Below are 16,708 nucleotides of genomic sequence, written 5' to 3'. Positions count from 1 at the left end.
CCTGCTAGAACTTGGGAGGGGGTGCAAACCCCTAGCCCCAGCAGCCACCTTCAGCTGCTTCCTTACTAAACTCATTTGGAGATGCTCCAAGCAGCACAGAGTTGGGAACGGTTCTGGAGCTGCCCTTTACAAGTTGCAGTGCTCTCACTCCAGCCATGCAGCAGGGCTGAGAGAAAAAAACCCAAGTGTCCATTATTGCAGCATACAGCTTGACAGCAAGCTAGACCACTTCACAGAGCTATTGAGTGAGGAGCAAAAGGAGAGTGCCTTGCATCAATGACTGCCTCAAGAATTACTCTTAATTACCGTCAGATCCACGACAAACAGATATTGCACATTTTATGTTTAACAAAGCTTTCAACCACCAGGCCACCTGCCTTTCAGGAAATTGCTGTAGGTGCTCATACTGTTCTCTCTGTGCTCTATCACTGCAGTGGCAATTTTCACAACTGATCAAAATAACTCAGGCAAAGAAGCATCGAAGTACACACTGCAGGTTGATGCAGTGAAATGCCCAAGAAAAGATGCTTTCCAGATGCGTCAGCTTATCCTCTATTACCATGAAGAGAGAGACTCAAAAAACCCTCCCATGTTTGTGGATGCAACACCCACAGCAGATGGCAATAAAAGAAGACTCAAATTAGTGGCATTCTGTATCGCCAAACCTAAACTTCATCTCAGATCAACACTACCCATAATAATGTTTAAGTAGTAGAAGAAATTTACTCAAATGTGAAATAAACTATTACACATTCTTAGTTCTGATTCACAGTCTCAGACTGGCAGTGACAGTAACATTTTAATAAACATTAGAATGAAGACACCAATATGACCAAATGACACACTTAAAGTGAGAAATCGAACAGGAGAAACCTTGGCATACCCACCCAAAACAGAACCAAAGCAAAAAAAAAAGGCAGAGAAACTGCTTTTGCGATCAAAACAGTAAATACTTTATTATAATTTATTAGACAGAATGAGAATGTAAATGAGAAATTGGGAAAGTCAATATTTTCTTTAACAGACATTTTAAGCTTTTGCTGCAAGTGTTCAGGCAGTGAGAGTGTTTGCTCCCAGACAGCTTACAGATGTGTATTCTGCAGGGGCAGAGCCATGGCAAGGCTCTCCTAAATCCCTCTGTCATGTCCCCATTAAACTGCTAGGAATGGCATCAACCAGGGTGCTCATGTGCACACTCACCCATACAGACAGTGAAATCTATCTACCGAGTCAGTTCACCATCAAAGAAATTGCGTAAATAGCTTTTGAAGTGTCAGAATCTGTCTTTCAAAGGAAAATCAAAGAAAACAATGTGCAAGTACAAAGCCTGGAAGACACAATAATATTGTATTATGTTCGTATCATTAACTGTGGTTACAAAAGAAAAAAGCCTCCTGTATCTACAAAGTTTTCTACAGGGAAGAAAATCATTAAATGGAAGTAAGAATATTTTGAAGTACTCTGTATTCGAATAATGTTAAGATATGTAATAATAATTACAGCATTCAGTATAAAGTATTTTTTAATTTCAAAGCACTACCTAATTGATCTTCTTAAAGACTGTTTGCAGGTAGAAAGGTAATGGTATGCATTATGTTTTTCAAGAGCAAACTAAGGCATGAAGTTTTTAGCAACTTGCCTACAGTAATTCTGAACTCTATGCAGTGTAGGAGGTTTTATTGCTGGCCTCGATGAAGTCACCAGCAGAACTACTTCAGCAAGGCCAAGAATTTCCCCACTGACTTTTAATAGCGATACACGTTAAATAGATAATTAAGTCTGTGTTTGACCCAGTTGGAGACTAGGTAGCATTTCAGCCAAGGGGACCCTTACAAATGAACCAATTACTGATGTCATCCAACTTACCAAGCAACAGAACCATGCCACAACACAGTTTCTGTGTAACAACAGTGTGACAAGGACTGAGCTACAGCCCATAAGTGAGCTAAAGAGTGAGTCACCTCAAAGTATTTCCTGCAATGGTGTGTTTTTTCAGTAGACTTTTTGAGCTAGTGAAGGTTACAGTTTTGACACAAAAATGAAGGAGGTTTTTCAAACTGAACAGTCTATTAACTAAGCCGTCCTCAGAAAGAGTATAATCCTACTAGTCATAACTGTACCAAATCCAAAGAATAAATAAAATTATCAGTAGTTCATAAAATAAGTATCTTTTCTAGAGGGCTTTCTTACAGTATCTTTCCTCCAGAGTATCATTCTCATTCCAGTGTCAACTATTTTTTCCCCACTCCTCTCCCCAGTTCTAACCTTGACATATTAGAAATCTAAACCAAACATTACTCTGCTCAGTAAGGAAACCAGGAAAGTAAAACAGACAGGTCACCTACTCTTCTTCTACTTTCAAGCAAATTAATCTGTGTCATGTTCTCCCTAAAAATTTTTTTAAAAATCTATTTATAACATAAATTTAAAGAGGAGTATTCCCCTTCATGCTGCTGACATCACCTGAAGTCACATATGTTAGGCAAGAGGGAGCTGATGTTTCCTTCAGGAAAAGTAGTCTGATAAACAGATCTCACCGGCTGAGGTAAGTTCAGAATTTAAACTCTTCTTTCCTCTGTTTTTGAACAGAAATGTGAAATGTTTATAGCCAAGCAATGGGATTTTACTTTAAATTATGTACTTGCTGGAATGTGTTGGTGGGTGGATGTGGGTCTGTGCTTGTGAACGTATGCAAACTCCCCTGATGCTTCCCTAATCAATACTTCAGAGAGTGCTTTATTATGGACTAGAACATAGCTTTTCAGGCCACTAAATCCTGGAGCTGTCAGGGCAAAAACAGCTGAAAACTGGCATTTTTCATTAAGTATTTAAGCCAACTTTGCTACATAACGACTGCCATCACAACTACCCACCTTGCTAAATTAAATTATTTCATCTTATTGATAGGGACTAGAGTCAGAATAATAAAAGAAAACTTTCTGACTGTTTTTTACTCAGCAAGCCACAGCCACCAGAAAAAGAAACAAGGAAAGAAAAAGTGCACAATTCAAACTGATTTGCCTGTACCTACAGATTTATGTAATGATTCTTCTCTGTTTGACAAGTAAAAATCTCTTTTAGAACAGCAAGATATAAGGAAGATATTTATTTCAGCAGATGGACAGTCTTAATCTTTTATGTTTGAGTGCAAGGCTGCAGAATGAATAAAAACAAATTATGACCAATTACCCTCTTTTGCCATTACTAGCCTCAAGAACTCATATTCTGTGGGGGAAAAAGCTCAGACGTCTGCTCTGTAACAAACCAGCACTTTGCTGTTTCGCAATGCTGGAAAGAGGCTGTCACTGAGTACTCTTTATTTGCTGTCAGGAAAAAGTTTTGGTACAGTAGACTACAAATAAAGCTTGGTATTCAACCAGGTTAGCAACTTATTGTCAAGGTTACAAAAGGAATATACAACATTTGTATTGAGACTATTTCTCAGAGGTTACTCATTGTTTTACTGTCTAGACAAGTTAGAACTAGGCTAGGAAAATAGCATTTGCTGCTGGAATTTTACGCAGCAGTAGGAAAAAAAGTGTGTGTGTATGTATGTGTATTTGCTTTGTTTCGTTTTGACAAACTGGCAGTTGTAGCTCAGAGACATTCAGCTCTATCAGTGCATCTTTCAGGTAACTTCAGCACAGCTTTAGGACCCTTTTGTCAACCAACTCTGAACAAATTTTAAATATAGCGGTTTGGCTCCCATATGTTCCAACAAAGTCACTGGCATTTGCTACCTTAATTAGTTCAATTTTATTCTATTATCTCTATCAATAATCACATCTTAAAAATAAAATTAGAACCTGTTTTTTTCTGATAAAATTAAGTACCTTTATGTACAAGAGTATAAATCCAGAACAACCTGAACTGGCTGTTTTGCCATACAATCACATTTTTAGAGGCTTTAAAAAAGATTCCTCCAACCCTCCTTCCACATATGCTACCCTCAACTAACCTCCCATTCTAGGGTCAAATAGGAGCAGCTCCATCCAGTCACAGTCTCCATCTCAGGCTTTCTTTTGGCCTGAAGAAGTTCTGCGTTGGTGCGGCTCAGCTAGCACTGCCTACTTCTACTGCAGCCTGAGACTATCCCATTGTGTTGTGATCAACCTCCAAGATTTTGGCAGCTGCCAAATTTCCTCTTGAAACTTAGGATTCCCTGAGTGCAAGTGGGCAGGTTCCCATGCACCCCAGCACTTCTGGAATATTAAAAAATGATTAAAGCTCAATTTGCAATTTGCTACTATTAAACCCCTCAAAAAAATAAACACAAAGAAGAAGATACTAAGGTTGCAACAAATACTGAATTTATCATAGTTCAAAGCTGACAATCCAATATATCTTACCTCCTTCACTAATGACTTGCACCCTCCTTCTCTTGCCACTCCACTTACAATACTACCCACAAAAAAATAATGCAAAATATCCACAGCTGACCCAAGTTTGCAAATGTTTTTGAACCATTAATTTACAAATGCAAAATTCACCCAGCTCCTACAAAAGTGTGCAGCTTTCACACGTCTCCCGGGGATCTGTGCTGTATTAGTCAAAGGTTTAAACCCAGTGTATTCCCCATGAATAATCTTTCTCCCCTTCCCCCTCCTTCTTCCTGTCCACATCTAAATGCAGAATCCCCAGCTTCCTTGTCTTTAGTTTACAGATTATGCGATCCAAAGTGTCACTCACTGGATTACTGCACATAACCTGCGCACTACCCGAAGCTTACTTGTCTTCAACTTGTCCAGCATTACTTAAATGGAATTATCCATCACAATCCATATACCGAATCTGCATAGCTCACTTATCTCAAGATTCTGTGTGTCACCTACTAGATTATCCGTTTTAATCCATACATTGAATCTACATAACATATGTCTTTAATTCATGGGCTCTGATGAGCTATAGTATCGCTGAATGGATTATTTCTCTTTATCCATTATTGGCAGTCCTAAAACCGTTGACTGCGTACTCTCTCATGCCCCATCTTCTGAGCACATGAGCAAAATCAGAGTCTTCAGCAAACACAGCTCTATCTCACATCAAACACAGCCTAACACAATACCTGCACTGATACTTCATGGAATTTGGAACCCAGTTTCTCACACAAAACAAATGTCTGTGTTATCGTGAACCGGAGATCAAGATTGGTAGGCTAATCTCGCTTTCAATTACATCCATAAATCTGTGGTTACTCCAATACAGTCTCTGGAGTCACCTAGATTTAAGCGGATACAATGAAGAGCTGATTTTAACCTAACGACAATCCCTTTCACAGTGAGTACAGAAAACACTTCACCTGACTTGTTTACAAATTAACCTGCACAATAGAAAAGGTTTTTCAAACAACAACAACAAAAATGTATCAGGTTCAGACTTGCCCGGTCTTTCTTGAGAGACTTGGGCACAATCACTGTTAACAATGCCTTCAACAGAAAACCAACTCAGGAAGATTGGAAATGAAAGTCTGTTTAGCCTTTTGTTCCACACGCCTATTCAATATTAGCTAAGTGGGGAATATATAAAATATGCATTATTATGTCTTGACAAGTCTCAATAGAGAGATGGACAAGATTAGCAGCAAGGTTTTGTGCACACCAAGGAAGTTTTAAGAGTTCTCATCATGGCTAAAGCTGCCTCACTCACCCCAGTGTGAGCAAGGCTGGACAACCCATGATGCACCTGAGGGGCCAGCACTGCTCCTGAAGCCCAGCACCAATGAAAGAGAAGCTTCATGTTAATTTTCTATATATAGGGATGATCACTGATATTTAAGAAATAAATATTTTTTATACCTTTTCCTAGCAACACTGGAGGACAGCACCTGCTTTCCCCCTGCAATGCACAGCAACAAGGCAGTTACACTGACAGCAGAAAAGGGGAATGATTTTCCTTCCTGTAGACGATTGGTTTGAGACCTGAAGATCTCTCTGCTCCACTGAATCCAATAACCTGCATTATCTATGAATAATCCAGAGGCTTTTTGAGCCCTGGTTTTGAATATGATGGATATAAGTAAGTTTGAACAGGCTTCAAACAATTCAATATGCAGTTTTACAGCTTCACTTTAAAATACTTCAATTTAACAGCACATTTTGTAGATTTTACTATACAGCGACTTGTTTTGAGCAGAGTAAAAATTCCATAGATATCAAAACAGAATTTCTTAAGAAATCTCTAGTGCCAAGCTTGTAATTTAGTCCCAGACTATTTCTCTGAACAAACACAGGTATTTGAGTCACAATTTCTACAGATATAAAAGGTTCTAGATTTTGCCCCATTTGAAGAGTATTCCCTTGCAGTACCTTTCAGTCAAGCCGTGGAATAAAACATTTTATTTCTTTTCAATTTGTAACTGGATATATAGATCCTTCTAACTGTGATCTTGAAGTTTGCAGCTGGCTCTCTGCAGCTACTCAGTGATGGTTCTCCTGTTTTATAGGCGTGCAGATGAAGAAAGGGGGGTCTAAAGTAGCAGCCAAAGGTAACAAAGCAACTAAGAGAAACAACTGAATACAAAACATGGGAGTCTCGTGACTTCTAACCAATTCCCTTATCTTTAATAGAATATTACTGCTTTCTAACTTAAAAGAAATCACGCTAATAGAAAATAAAGTCTTCCTCTTCATCTCCCTTTCTTTTAATCTCTCCCAGAGAATAAAACTCAATGGTAGCAACACAGATTTGGGCATTAACAATATGTAGCCTAGTGCTGAGATTTTAGCACGACATACTAAAACTCCCCCAGACCTAATGAAAAACACAATGAAATTTTGAACAGTTAAATGGAAAAAACTATTCAGTGCAAAAGACAGTTGGGCAGTACAGCTCCTAGTGCTGTCCACATTCCAGGGTGTATTAATAATAAGACACTACTTAAGTGGGGGTTTCCAAATATCACTAATGGAGAAATGAGGGGTGGAAAAAACGCAGCTGTCAGGCCAAATACAGAGAGAGAAGTTAATTAAAGAATCACAACTGGAGAACTTCATAACTATAGAAGAACAAAATCATTTTGTAGCATAATATATGTGTGTTTGTACACGTGTATGTGGGTATAGAGCAGCTCAACTTGCACACCTTTCCTGCTGCCTCACTAAATATAGCTGCAATACAGCTGAGCCATTGTTTGTTGGCTGCTCACGGCTGATGGTGCCATGAAAACCACATTCCTGGGCACTAAATAATCAGCCTCCCTGACCCCCCAAGAATCTGTAAGTCAAATTCATTTACCCCCAGAGGGCAATGCTCTATTGTATCCTCCCTCCTTTCTAGCCACCTAGGAACAATGGACAATAATTGCAACTGTCACGGCAGTCAGTAGGAAAAATAAACCAGTGCCTGTTTTCACAGCTTACTGCCAAATTTGATCCAAACACCTAATAACCATGCCCCCAACCACAGAACCACAGTTGCACTAAAAAGCCTCAGATGTGAGGCTTTTGAACAGAGCTACAGAACAATAACTCGACTTGTGTTCAAAATATAAAGCTAAAAACCAAAAATTAAAGCTAAGAAAAGTCTTCTTTGAGGCTGAGCTCTTGCTCCCCCATCCTTTCCCCCAGGCACGACTGAAAGGACTGTTGAGTTTCTCTCATGGTAGCATATAGCTGGCTGCTGCTGCTTTCAAGTTTAGCTTGTGAAAGGCTAAAACAGGGAGGGAGAAAAAAGATTGCCCTCCAAAAGAACAAGATCATAGGCACTGGGAACAGACCACCTTCTCACTGCACAGCACTCTTCAGAGCAGCTCTATGAAGTCCAAAGGCACTGGAGAATCACTGGGAGTCCTTCTAAAGGCTCCAGTGCGTCAAGAGTTAAAGAAGCTCCATACAGTGTGCAAGATCTGCTGAAATACACTCCCAAAAGTGGGTATGAAAGATGTCTCCTCATACTTTGTCCCTGAAACATCTTAAAGATGTCTCACCAGTTCATGGCAAAGGATGATGTTATTTTAAAACTATGTGCTTTCAAAACCCAGAACTCCCAGGTAAGACCAGTGGCTGCCCTTCCTCTTTATGACCTGTTGCTTTACACACATGGAGCGGGAATGAAGAACCCAGGGTTTGGCCCTCTGTAGTAATAATAATAATAATAATCATCATCATCATCATAATCACAAAAACAACAACAACAACATCATCTCAGCCTACTGGGGGCTGGAGCATTATATTCTGTTATGAAGTTATTCTACATAGGTAATGAATATATGTCTTTGAATTACAGCCTCCTAGGGAGAAGCCTGGGGAAACAAGTGGCGCATTTTCCTACTTGTGTAGAGTCAGTGGAATAGCACAAACTAATGCTGGTGGCTTATTGGTGACAGGCTGGAAGGCCCATGTAATTAAAATAACACTTTCTTTGCATATGCACCAATCCATTAACCTGTGAGAGCACGTTGTGTTGTATGCTTTCCTGAATACTGCCCACCTCTTGTGCACACGGTCCTTAAACCTGTCAGGCACAAGGTTTGGGAGCCTGCCTGAGTGAGGATGTCTAGATCAGGGACAACATTAGTAAGTAAACATACCAAAAATAATGGAGAGAAACTAAATCCAGTTTATAAACACGAGAGAAGGGTTTAATTTTAATTTCATTCTACTTTCACATTTCCAAAACAACATTGGCTTGGATTTTGCTACTCCAGATGTACACTGATATAAATGGGAGAAGAATCAGAATCACTGTTTCTTTTCAGAGTGATAATGGCTGCTCTGAAAACTTACAATTTTTGACATGTGTATTTTGAGTGAGTTCCTCATCATACGCGCTGCAGAGGAATTATAAAAATATTAAATTACATGAAAACAAACAACTACAGGTTCCCTAAAATGACCTCAGATATATAAAAATGGGAAATATCTTGGCAAAGCAGAAGCTACTGCTGCTGGAGAGTGGTCAAATTTTGTCATTTTCCTTCTGGAGTAGGGCTTTAAAAGAACATGCTTTAGTGCACAGATGTTGTACGCTGTCTTTTAAAATCTGCACTGGCTAATTTCAGTACCTAGAGGTATCATTACACAAACTTTGCTCTTTTTATTTTTTCCTACATGCAAAAAAAGTAAACAAAAAAAAAAAAAAAAAAAAATCAACATCATCAAAATCTGTCCAAAAATTAACAAAATTAACAAGGAATTCAGATCACCCTCAGATTTCAGAAGCTGAGGTCTGCTATGCTCTGATATCACATATATTTGATACATGAATTGACTTTTTTTTCCCAATCCAGCAATAGGATGTGTTCGTTTATAACACAGAACGATATATGCAACAAAAGCTTAATGTAAATTCATTTACTTAGGCAATATACCATTTCTCTGATTTATATTATCACAGATGGGAGTGCATACATTTCATTTAAACCCCAAATTACCATGTTTGAAGGGGAGGGGAAGAGGAGCAGACAAAGTTCCATAAAGCCAGTGGTATCTGTATATTCATTCTTAATTTCCTTTTAGCACAGAAACAGCGTTACCTTTTATTTCTCCAAAGTTCCCTGATCCCATGGCAAGAAGCTTGTCTTTCCAGTCCTTTGATAGTAGCTTTTCAATACTGGGAGTTTCTGAGTGAAGGGGGGGAAAAAAAATGTAAGCAAATCAACATGACTGTCTCCACAATAGAACTCATTAAAAGTCTATCTGCTAAAAATAAGGCCAACCCTATTCTGGGCCCCAGTTCGTAATGACTTCATCAACAAACTGATAAGAGGGGAGGGAAGAAAAAAAAAAAAAGGAACAAAAAAGAAAAAACTGAATGTGTTTTGTCACCTGCTGTTTCAAAACCATTAGCTTTTTCCTCTAGTGGAACAAAGCTCCGGTAATTCTGTATTACAATGGGCACATATAAACCTGCAGTTCATTGTTTTTCAATTTGGTGAACAAGTTGCTGCCTATAATGGATGCCTGTCAGTTTCTGGGTGTTAGTCTGCAGTCAAAAAATAATTATGTTGATAAAATGCGGAGTAAAGAGAGAGAGAAAGAGAGAGAGAAGCAAAGAATTAGCTCCTAAATCTGCTACATGTAATTATATCCCTCTGAGTCTTTACAATTACATCCACTTTATAATGTGTGTTTAAACATCGTGTGGTGGTAAGCACACTGTGGAAAGATTTTCCGGTAACACGCGCATTATAAATAATAATAAAAAGTTGGGTATGGAAAAAAGCTTTAAAAGACTGCAAAATCCAAAGGGAGAAAACGCATTGCTTAGAATGGAAACCCATTATTTGCTCATTTCAGATTCTATCACTTCCTTTAAAAATAAAATAAAATAAAATACATTTGTTCAGTATTTTCAGGAAAAATGCAGCGAGGGTGTGGATAGGTCTGATATTTATGTCTGCAACTCTTGTGTTCTGACCTCTTTTTGTGTAGAATTTTAATGCATAAGTAAATATAAATGCTAATAAAATTCAGAGAACATTAAACTCAATTCCAAACAATGTAATTGTATATTCTTGTCAGCATTTAGATGGGTACACAATTACAATAGCTTTCAATCCCACGATTAGCACTGCATTCAGTTAGAAAATGGAGTGTACTAAAAGATAAGTGTCCCAGTATGTGCCATCTAAATAACAATACCCACACTTATTATCTGGATCTAAGACATATACTGCTATTCTCCACATTTGTGTTTATGTGTATTTGTATTTGTTCAGGCATTTGTTTACCCCCTACCAGGAGCATAAAGGGAGTACATGTTAACTTATCAAAGGGACCGTCTGGCCTAGAGACCATACAATTATTAGCAACTGGTTAATTTTCCCCACAGTAAAAACCATTATGAGCAACCTTCATTATCTCGTTTGGCTAATTCCGCCTCCTTTCTTAAGCCCCAACTTGGAGCTCGGAGGCGCTGCGGTTCCTCGGGGCGGCTCTGCCGGCCGCGCTCTCCGCGCAAAGCCCCCGCCGCTCCCGGGGGCTGAGCGAGCCCGGCTCCCTTGAACCCGCCGCCCGCAGGGCAGCATCAATGCATAGGGAACTACCGTGCCACGGGCACAGGGATGCTGTCCTGCATCTCACATCGGCCTCGCCTCTGCTCGCACACAGCTGTGCGCACAGACGGAAAGACAGACAGACAGACATCCGAGCCGGGCACAGCCCCACGCCCGCATCTCGCCGGGAGAGCAGCGACAACCTTCGGATGCCACCGACAGCACAGGAGGGTGTTTTGTTCCGTGACATTTTTATTCACGTTGCAGCACCCCGATCTCCTCCTGTGCACCCGCGGGCACTCCCTGTGCTGATCCCCGAGCTTGCCCGAGTGAGATTTCTCTGCTAGAATCTCTAAAACTTATCTCTAAATCTCATGAAATCCTAGGGATGCGGGCGGGAGAAGCTGTCGCGCAGAGCACGGTCCGTTCCGGGGCTGGCGAGCTGGAGGCGCCGCCGGACTCCGGGCACTTGCGCAGCTACTACTGAAGTTCGTCCGTCCCCTCCAAGCACCCACGAAGAAAACCACTTTCCCCAACGTGAATAGGTCAGATAAACACCGTCACTTTTCCTTTTTTCTTTATAATTTTATTAATTTTTATAATTATTATTCCTCTGTGCTTTTCTAAAGACTCCGGAACAGCATGTAAACAGGCCGGAGCAAATGCGGCATTTGCGGCGGAGAGCTGTCAGTCATTAAAAGCCAACAAACCTTTGCAAAGCAGGAATGCGGCAATAGGGATCCATTGTGAGCTGACAATGGGCTCCAGAGCCTCCAGGCACCAAAAGCAGCCCGCCTTACTTTTAAGTCCATTGTCAGCAAAGTCCACGACAAAGCTTTTCCCCCGCGGCTAGACAAAATATTCGCCGTGGTACGCTCGTAAAGAAACACAAGTCTTCTGTCTAACTTGCCGCCTTAAAGCTACAGTAGACGCTCGCCGGGGCTGCCAGAGCCCCGCTGAGCTGGCCGCCGGCCGCTGCCTGCCCGCATCCCTGTTTCCCTGCATACTTGCTTGCCTCCCGGCTTCCCTGCCGCCTTCCCTGCCCGCCGGCCCCTCGCAGCCGCTCGGGGAGGGGCGCCGGGACGGTCCCGGTGTCACTTTCCCGGGGGAGTTTGAGCTCTGTCGGTGCAACCCCGAGAGCCGGAGTCCCCCGCCCGAAGACTCGTGTTACATCCCAGCAACCCGAGCCCGCCGGTGATGCCGGGAGAGCCGCGGACAAACAAGCGGGGAGTAATGAATGCGGTGGACGGCCATGTATCAATGACTGAATTTCTGCGAGAACGGTAAAGATCTCAGTAGGAAATCATGATTAGAGATGTGAAAGGCCAAATGGCAAAATCCCAATAGTAACAATGCATCTGTTCATTAATGTGTGAATATGAGTAATATGAAAATTTAACACAATTATAAGCCCCCTCAGCAATCCTGATGGCATAAAATAGATTGTGGTGATCTAATCAGTGCTTCCCCTGTTGAAATACTGTATGTTAACTATTCAAAATAATATTATATAGATTTTTTTTTTCCCTTTAAAAACCCCCAAGCAATCATATTAAATTGATGTCCGAACTTGGTTTCAAACCTCTCTAGATTTGAATTGCCATTTTTACAGAAGACACTTCAACAGAATTTTGATGCAGGACCAGCAAATAATCATCCTTCTGCTAATACTTTAGAAGAACTTTAATTCTGAAAGACAATAGCTTCCCCACCCCTATAGCTTTATGGAGCTAAACAGCTAGATTAGATTACAGCTTGTCTAATTCTATTATATACCATGTTAACATATTGTACTTACATAAAATATGTTATTCATATACTCAACCTATCACATTTCAGTAACTGTTTGTGAAATACCTTATGCACCATATCTTGGAAAGAAACATTTATTATGTCATTTATGTACCCCATTAAAAAAAGATTTGAAATTTACACATCTTAAATAAAAATAACTGTTTAAAAAGTTACGACAGTAGAAGTTCCATGAATTATACAGAAACAAAGTCATCCTTTGTTCAGCTTTTTTCAGACTTCATTGGGAAGATGATGCTCTCAAATTAAGGGAAGAAATAAATAGTGTATCTTGTTTGCAAGGCAGGCATTCTCTGGATTCATTGGAAAGTCAGTAAAACTTTTAATGCTTGCCCATATAATGTGCAGCTTGAAACTGGGAAAGATGGCCTGCACACAGGAACTGCTATTCCTGATCCCTCCTCCAACCATTTCTCTCCTCTTGGATTCCCCAAACCCACGTTTTTTTACATGCAAAATCGGAGCTATATAGTGACAGATTTTGGATGTGCATCAGGACAGCTATGTATTCCAATAATCTGTATTTCCAAAAAGCTACACATGTTGTTCTGAATATGGCGACGATTCATAATGCCTCCTAATTCATCTTTGAGAAGACCCCAGAACTGCCCCCGTTCCTTCTTCCAAGTCTCACTTGAGCTAAGAATCCCCCCCAATACCTACTTGCAGTGTAGATCCTATGGCACATAGTAAACCAATCCCAAGTCACAGCACAGTATGAATACATCTACAAGACTTGTTCACAGGTTGTTTGTGAACAGTAATTTCGTTAATGTTTGGGAAACATTTTTGTCCCAGACACACTATGAGAAGTGTTACATGTTGTTGCAGAAGAGGATTATGGATAGGGCACCAAAGAGAAGGATTGAGAAGGAAAGAAGAACAGGAATCATTAACTAAACATTGGCCAAGAGGCGCCTGACTGAATCAATAAAGATACAAATTAATCCACAAAAATGATTTCTGCTGTGTCTATTCAACACATTTATCAGTCATTAGCTCTTTCTAGAGATATTTACAGCACATTTTGTTTTTCTTCTTTCACCCCTGCCTCTGTTGCTTACATATGCTTCTCCGCATCACTGCGTATGGCAGTGCCCACTGGTGAATGCCTCCGCCTGTGCCAGCAGCTCCCTGGCTCCTCGGTGTCCCCTGGTCCCGCCACCCTCCCTCTGTGCCAAGCACCATCCAGACTGACTCCCTCATCCACAACAATGAGACTTGGAGACTGATGCCAGCAGCCAGTAATTCTCATGCAGGCCTTCAGCACATGGAATGAAACCACTTTCCTTGGAGTTGTGAGAGTCCTGTGTTCACTGCTCTGATCTGCAGGTATGGATGCATCTGTACATCCACTGAATTGCTCTTACACAACTGGAAAGCAAATAATCTCCAAAAATTAACATTAAACGGCTTTTAAATCTAATTTTTGGTATGCTAACAAGCATGTCACTGTCCCTCTACTCCTGCATTTGATATTTAAATACAGCTTCACTGACTTACCTGCTTAAAAGCCCTAAAGTTTTCACACTGGGAAGGGAACGGTTTGTATCCAGGAGATGGACAAGGATACAAAGCCATAGTAAGAAGGAGGCACCATTTTTATCACTGTTTGCTAGATTTCTATTGAATTTAGTCTACTTCCAGAAGTTCATTTTTTTCAAGGCATTGTAACTCCCCTTTGGGAGTGAACCTAATCCTACTCTCAATTCAGTGGCAGCACAGATGCACATGTACCTGGACCTGCCTCGGCAGCCTTCCAAACACACAGTCCCACAGCACAGCACTCCCTTCAGGCCTAGCCTCTCCAGTAGCTCTTTTCAATCCATGCTCCAGGGTCACAGTCCTAGAAATCCACTTATACAAGCTTAGAATGGCGTTCAGTGCCAAATCTCTATTACCTCTCTCTGTTCCTGCTGATTATTTACTGAAAGCAAACTTTGGTCTCATGCAGCTGCCTGCTTCCAGAGAAAGGCATGCAATTCCAACATGCTGTAACAAGGTGAGGAATGGGAGCTCTCCACATGAGGCATGACCGAAAGAGCCATATTTGAAGAGGAAATGGGAGAGAAAGCTCTGATGTTATACAGAGACAACTATGATCAAAGTGTAAGAGGCTGATGTAAGTTGACTACAAGTTAAGAGGGAAAGTGTGAGTCCTGGAGCCTCCCACTTGCATGGTGTTTGGATGTCCAAGGATGGGTGCCCTCCCAAGGAGATGCCCAAAGGGTTCCCTCCTCTGTAACTACAGTGAACAGATCTTGCCCTGGGTTGAAAGAGAGATACTTCTCAGAAAAAAAGTAAAAGAAAGATGTTTGGCCTCGGCAAGGATGAAGACATGAAGTGTAGCAAAAACAGAGAGAAGCCAAGAGTTGCTCAGTGCCCATCCAGACCACCAAACATTTCCTGCCAACACGTGTTATTCCTAGAGGAAGGAGTATTTGGTCAGCACAAATTATCATGAATGAACTTCAACATTAGCTGATACACCTTCCACTTTTGGCAAGCACCTTCCTTTGTATTAAGAAAGCACTGGCATACACTGAGCTGGCACCCATTATTCACCTTTTCCTTCTGCTATGGTCATAAATATGTTCCACCCATCAGTCACAGTTCCACTCAGTGTTCCTACAACCTTCACCTATCCATATGTCACCCCACTGGCACTCTGTTCTCTGTTCATGTACTGAAACAAATCCTCTCTGGTCTAAATCAGGAAATGAGATCAAGGGCAGATTTCCACTCTTCCTTTAAAAGAGCAGACAAACATGTAGATAGAAGAAATTTCTCTTTTTACGCCCCCATATTTTATTAAGAAGCTCTTACCTATACAAAATCAGAAACAATTTTCATAGCAAGGAAAATAAAGCAGCTATTATGAAGAAATGGCTGGTATCAGCAGGTTACATAGACATGCAGCATCTGCATACACATATGGTTCTCCATCAACAGAATCATGCTTTTAGGGAACTACTTGCAGCTAGGCAAGACACTATGAATCATGAGCAGGCACAACACAGAATGTATTTAAATTTGGAAATCAAAGACCACAAAACATACATTTTTCTCTTGCCTTCCAGGAAGTACTGCAATTTTTCACCAGTCTAAAAGCAGTTTAAACTTTTGGAGCAGACACTAGGAAACACCTCTATAAATGTAAATATTGTTCAAATGTAGGACATGGTTGCTCAGGCGTGATAAGCAAAAATGTGGTGCTGACTACAATACTACCTGGGGCTTCTCTGACTGGACAGTGAAGAAAGGAAGAAGAAAGTGGTGTGCTGTTGGGTTCTGTGGGTTTGGGGGGTTTTTTATACACAAAATGTTTTTTAGTCTTTGGGCACAAACTCACAGAGCTGAACCAAACATTCAAGTTACAATATTAGGAAGCTGTGGTGCTCTGGCCAGCGCATCACAGTATGACTCTTACTGCACCACTCCATCACAACCACTGTGCAGGAAACAGCTGGGCTACATATGTCCATGGGTAGCTTCCAAGCCTACTAAAAAGCTCCCTTCTCTGGCAGGGATAACCAGCCCTCCTGTTCGTGGAATCTCTAGTTCCATTCTGGCCACATGTTAGCTCACATAGCTTTTCATTTCAGAGGACAAAATCAACTTCTTTATCCATAGATGACTGTAGTCACCTGTGGTGCACAATGATATCAGGTCACCATTGCATTCTTGTTGCACATAGTGCCTAATTTTGTGTATGGTCAAAAATACACCACTTGTTTTCAAGTTGTTTGCTTTCTTTTGCAATACTCATCATGCTGCTTTGATGAAGTATATGTTGTATGAATGATAAGACATTTTTATTGTCATTTCTAGTAAAAGAGCACTTAATTCACATAGCCAGAAAAGGTTCCATAGCACCATAAATAAATTATTTAAGATTTTAACATTCAAATCAATAATCTATGAATGCCACCAGAAACATGATTCTACTCTACCTGCAAATAT

At 40.7% G+C, this 16,708-nt stretch overlaps 1 protein-coding gene across 5 annotated transcripts in view; it reads right to left on the bottom strand.

Moving 5' to 3' along the window:
• The window catches only part of SOX5 (SRY-box transcription factor 5), a gene marked incomplete at its 3' end in the record, with an annotated part of 288,287 nt that overhangs the window by 145,555 nt on the left and 126,024 nt on the right, over positions 1 to 16,708 (bottom strand). For all 5 annotated transcript variants that reach the window (XM_082280572.1, XM_082280570.1, XM_082280571.1 and 2 more), the window contains exon 4: positions 9,473 to 9,559. In XM_082280572.1, coding sequence (XP_082136698.1) covers positions 9,473 to 9,559 — 87 coding nt within the window. The remainder of the gene's footprint in view (positions 1 to 9,472; positions 9,560 to 16,708) is intronic.

Source organism: Coloeus monedula, assembly GCF_965178545.1.
Source record: "Coloeus monedula genome assembly, chromosome: 4".
In the NCBI taxonomy this organism is placed as follows: Eukaryota; Metazoa; Chordata; class Aves; order Passeriformes; family Corvidae; genus Coloeus; species Coloeus monedula.
This window is presented reverse-complemented; position numbering and strand designations above follow the sequence as displayed.